Here is a 5395-nt window from a genome sequence, read left to right as displayed (position 1 = left end):
CAGGAATAATGGGTTGAGCTAGACGAGAGAAAACACCTAAAGCATTTTTATATGAATGATTAGATGCCTACGTGAACTAGTTGCTATGAAATGCAACATATATGTTGCAAACCCACTTTTTTTTATCGATCTCAAGTTGAAGAATCAACCTCTTTTGTGGGTTTTCACTCGTGTGGATTTGTTCACTTTCCTTTCAGCAGTTTTATTATGGGGAGTATGGTAGCGACTAAAACTAAGGCTAGTCATAGTGGGGAGTAACTTAGACTAGCGTCATGCATATCACCCTAGTCTATGTTACTACTACCTTTGTATGAATTTATTGGTCCTCTTTGTATTTCATGCCCAATTTTAACCATAGATTTGACTAACAAAATATAAGTTCCATGTCACAAAACTTATATTGTTGGATTCATATTCAAAAATGGTTTTCAATGGTACTACGTTTGTCGTATGTAACTTATTTGTTGGTAGTTAAATCAAAGGTCAAAGTTTGACCAAATACAAGGGGACTAATAAAGCCGGACGGAGGTAGTACCTTCATAGTGAAAAGTATCATAAATGGTTGTATTTATTAGCTTGCAGATTAAATTTTGTTGGGAAGAGCTATGTGATGGCAACATAATATGTTATGTTGGTCAAAATAAGAATACCATAGGTAATATAATGCATGCCAACAAGACATTTTTACAGATGTGGCACACAATTAGACAAGGAATGAGATGATTGAGTATCATGCTATGCTATGATACAATATCATATTAAATGATATAATAGTATGTGTCATGCATAGTAATAAATGAGATAACTATGATACCGACCTATGATACTATGCACTGTGGAGGTAGTCTTATATTCATGATACTAGACCTAATTTAGAGAAGGGTTGATAGTCCTAAGAAAGATGAGGATTGGGGGAGGGTAATTTGGAAGAATAAAAATAATCTTATTCATGTGTTCAAGCTTACAGAAGAGCATATTGTCATTCTCTAGTACTAGAGTTTTCAGTCTTAAATGTTCGCTAGTTTTTCAATCGTCCAATCCACAACAAATCGAATGAACCGCTCCAGATTTCTGTTGATGAACATCCTTGTTCCTCCGAGCCTTTAGAGATGCTCAGTAGACTATCTCACTATGACATTCTTGGGTTTTAGTGCATTCACTTTGTTCTTTTTTTCCTTCTAAATCAACATTCACTCAATTCTCTATGAACTCATACCTTGTACTCTCGTTCTTTGGTAGCTAGTCATAACGGTATCCATAATTTTTTTCCTCATTTAGCACTATATCATGTCGTCAATATGCCTAGTCGACATTGCATGATATGCATTTTATTTCTATGTTACTCATGTCATGGCTAGCCTAAGGAATCTTCTCTACTACTTAAAAAGAACGTAAGGTTTCTATTTCACCTTTCTTCCCACCATCCCTTCGTCCAACCTTTCATGTATATGATAATTAATCACCTTTTGAACCAATTGCACTTTAATTTACTTAAATTTCTAATCAAAATATAAGGTAATTCATGGTCAGAATTTGATGAACATTTATTTACACAATCGCATCATTATTGACAGATAAATCATAAGCTAATGTATTAAATATGTATATCTCGTTGCAATGCACGCGCATTGTTCTAGTAGACAAAAACATATAATAATAACCAATCAAAAAACATCAATAAAATCGTCCATCCACTACCTCCATCCTTCTTTGGCTCTTCGGGCACCTCAAGAGAGGGCAGCACCAAGTCGCCTCTATCTCCCCCTCACCCAAAGCTCCGACCTTTCGCTCCCCCTTCTCCTCCGCCTTCCCAATTCCCCAATTCGGAGCGCCCGAGGAATTCGGCGTCGATCCGACGCGACCGAATTCGTCCCGATTCAGCTGCTGCTCTTGGTTCGTCCGTCCTGCGGGCCGGCCTCTTTGTCTGTCTCAACTCGATCCACGCCGTTGCGGCACGCTTCCTCCCTGCGGGGTTTGGCCTGCACTGATCTGGCCTGGAAATACTCCTACTCTAGTTTCGCGGATTTTTGTGTTCGGTACCATTTCTCGGTTTTCCCAGTGGTTCGTGCTGATCTCTGTCTCTGTGTACTATCTTCTCCTGGCCCGATTGTTGATGGGATTTGGCTTCTCACGAGTCGGCCAGGGAGAATACCCTGCTTGGCGAAGCTTCTGCTGAATTTCCTAACCACTTCCACGTTTTACTTGGGTCTAAGAAAGCTCCAGTTTTCTCCAACCAATCGCTCTGATCTCTTGTCTAGATCTAATTTTTCTTTTTGGGTTTCGTGTCTAAGGTCTTCACCCAATAGGTCAGAAATTATCAACCATTTCCCGTTTCTCTGCTGAATTTTCTCTTCATTTATTGCTCTTTCTACCCTCGGTTCTTCCTGATCTGATTGTTCAAGCTCGGGGCTTGTCTCAGTTTGCTTGATTTGTTTATCCGTGTGGAATCAAATGGCGCAGGAGAGCTGTGATCTCAACAAGGACGAGGCCGAGATCCTGAAGCCATCCTCCTCCACACCTTCGCCTCCTTCCCCAACCACACCACCACCACCAACCGCTCAAATACCAGAACCGCAACCTCCACAGTCGCCACCACAACCACCGGCAGCTCAATTCTTGTCCAGGCCCTGTGAAGTTGTTCACATAGAGACTTCCAGAAAGAGGAAACATGCTGATGCTGTGTCAATGGCCATGGCGGCTGCGCCATTGTCGCCTGTGCTGTTTGTTAACCGTTGCAACGTGTGCCGCAAGAGAGTTGGTTTGACCGGGTTTCGTTGCCGGTGCGAGAAGCTCTTTTGTCCGCGCCACCGGCATTCAGAAAGCCACGACTGCTCATTTGATTATAAAACTGCGGGCCGGGAGGAGATTGCCCGGGCAAACCCTCTGATCAGGGCTGCCAAGATCATTAGGATATGAGGTATAATGTTTGGCTTGTTCAATCATCTTACATCTGGTCTGTAAATGCATATCACTTTATTCTCGTTTTCATGTTCATTTTTGTAAGACTTCTCTTGTGGAATACTCCTTAGTTATATATAAGATGTAAATCGCCATACTGAAATATGCATAAAGTCATGGTCTGATATCCCAGGCTCTGCTACTAATTGCATTCTACTAGCTCTGTATTAAAATATAAGATGTTCTTGAGGTTCAAATTGAATTGCAAAAACGTCTTATATTTTGGTACGGAGGGAGTAGATAGTAATATGGGCTGAAATATTAATGTGTCTTGTTTGCATGATGATGCAAATGCTTCTTTTCTCTCAACAACAATCAGTTGCTTAGCATTTATCATGAAATAATTTTTTCTCTGGGTTGCAGAAGTCTTGTAAGTTTCAGGTTGATGCTTTGCTCATGATAACAGTTGAGCTATGAGCTGTTATGTCACTTGGCTTAGCTGTAGATTGTCAATGATTTCCTTATTGGTATCTTTTTTCTACGGAATATTCTGCTAGCTGGCCATATGGCTGTATATTTCAATTTAAACACTGAAGCTTTTCGCTCTTTGCCTCGATTTGCACACTTGTGCATCAGATTTGCCTGAGCTTAACTACCTATCTTTTTCCTAGATATTTTGTTGATCTCAACAAAGAGAAACTTAATATGAAAAAACACCTTGTACTTTACTGTCTGGTGCTCTGTTAGTGAGTTATCTACTTCCTTACAGCCTTGCTAGTTCAATAATGTCATGTTCTGGTCATATTTCCCCGAGAAGAGTCAATTTTGAGATACTATATAGAATGCTTAATTCATTGACCTTAATTTTCTTGCAACTGTGTAGGTTCATCTAAGAACTATATGAAAGACTAAATCTTGGAGATGCTGCAAGTGTATCATGCTGTCATTCCAAGGATAATCCGAAAGCATGACCACTGCCAATTTGTGAAGACATTCCCCAAACAACTAAGCTCTTAGTAGCATACAAGCTTACATTGAGCAAGGGTTGGTTGTTGTGGGAGAATGCTTCACTCCTGTTCTTCGTCTGGCTATGGTTCACTCTATAGCATCTGGAGCTACCATGAACACAGATGATAGAACCTATAATGTCCTCTATTGGATCCAAAGATTTGTTATATTGTAATCTTTCTTTACTATTGTTCAAATTCTACTTAATGCAATTCTGTGTTACGGAAAGCTCGTGTGATGTTTAGTGTGTCAGGTCGATACTGAAGCTACTCAGTTCTCATATGATCTGTTGTAACATTTCTTGTAGCAAATAATTTTTTCTCAAGCAAAAGATCTTCCTCATCTCATTAATTAAGTAAAATATAACTTTCTACTCCCTCCTTTTCCGTTGATTGTCAATTTAACTAATGCAATACAACTTATATATATGAATATATCACAAAATTATATCATTACAAACTTCAAACGGTATATTTTCAAATTATTAAATATTTTTTAATCTAATAGTTAAATATTTTTTGTTTACAACTCATGTTGTGTTGGTCAAATTGAAAACATAGGGATATGCATCTGAAAAAGGAATCTAGTTCATCTTAGAAAAAAAAAACTCCACAAATTTGTTTGTTACACCACCTCTCGTCGACACCATGTTGATGTTGAGTGTTCCTTCCCTTGCCAGTATTTCCCTGCCTATATCCAACTCAAGGCTGACTCAAGAGTGATCAAGTATCACTGCCCGACCTTGGTGTGGTTTTCTCGTTCGTGCTAGTGGTTAGGGTTCGCAACCTGGAACTTGTTATGAGATAGGGTTATGGCGTCCTGGAGGCAAATGATGAAAGGGCTTGGGCTTGAAGAGGAGGATCCTAACGATGTGATCTTTCAACAGGAAACAAATGTGCCAACGGAGGCCATCCTCTGGATGTCAATTGCTTGTGTTGACTTGTTCTGAGCTAGGATTATGGCGGAGGCGTCCCCAAGTTATGTGAAAGCGGATGAGCTAGAGTCGAAGTCAATGATGAAAGAGCTTGGGCTTGAAGATGAGGATCTTGACGATGTGGTCGTTCAACATGATACAAATGTGCCAATGAAGGCAATCCTCTAGATGTCGATTGTTCGTGTTAACACCGACTGTGAATAGAACAAGTTCTGGATCTAATTCTATAAAAATAGGTGATCTGCTTCGGATTCTGCCTAGGAGGCAAAGATTAGATCGTTGGATGAAAATCTATACAGTATGCAATTTTCTTGCCTTGCTGATTGGGAAAAGGCCATGAAAGATGGACCTTGGACCTATAGGGTATTTTTTGCTGTCCTTGCTCCATATGATGGCTTTACTAAACCATCTTTAATCAAGCTGCACAACTTTGGCATCTGGATGCAAATTCGTGATCTCTCGGATGGTTATGCATGTATGGTGAAATCCTTGTCCAGGAGAGTACTGTGAGTTCATAAGTACCGAGCAAGCTTCATATGACTTCCTGATGAGGAC

At 39.9% G+C, this 5395-nt stretch overlaps 1 protein-coding gene across 1 annotated transcript; it reads left to right on the top strand.

The window, feature by feature from the left end:
* The first annotated feature begins 1706 nt into the window (after positions 1-1706).
* On the top strand, positions 1707-4251 carry LOC119344900 (zinc finger AN1 domain-containing stress-associated protein 15-like). Its single transcript, XM_037615192.1, has 2 exons — positions 1707-2917; positions 3782-4251. Exon 1 carries the CDS (start codon positions 2452-2454, stop codon positions 2914-2916), a length of 465 nt encoding a protein of 154 aa, XP_037471089.1. The 5' UTR covers positions 1707-2451; the 3' UTR covers position 2917; positions 3782-4251.
* Positions 4252-5395: the final 1144 nt, after the last annotated feature.

The sequence above is a fragment of the Triticum dicoccoides genome, unplaced genomic scaffold (assembly GCF_002162155.2).
Source record: "Triticum dicoccoides isolate Atlit2015 ecotype Zavitan unplaced genomic scaffold, WEW_v2.0 scaffold19149, whole genome shotgun sequence".
NCBI lineage: Eukaryota > Viridiplantae > Streptophyta > Magnoliopsida > Poales > Poaceae > Triticum > Triticum dicoccoides.
Note: the sequence above shows the minus strand (reverse complement) of the source record. Positions and strands in the feature narration are given on the sequence as shown.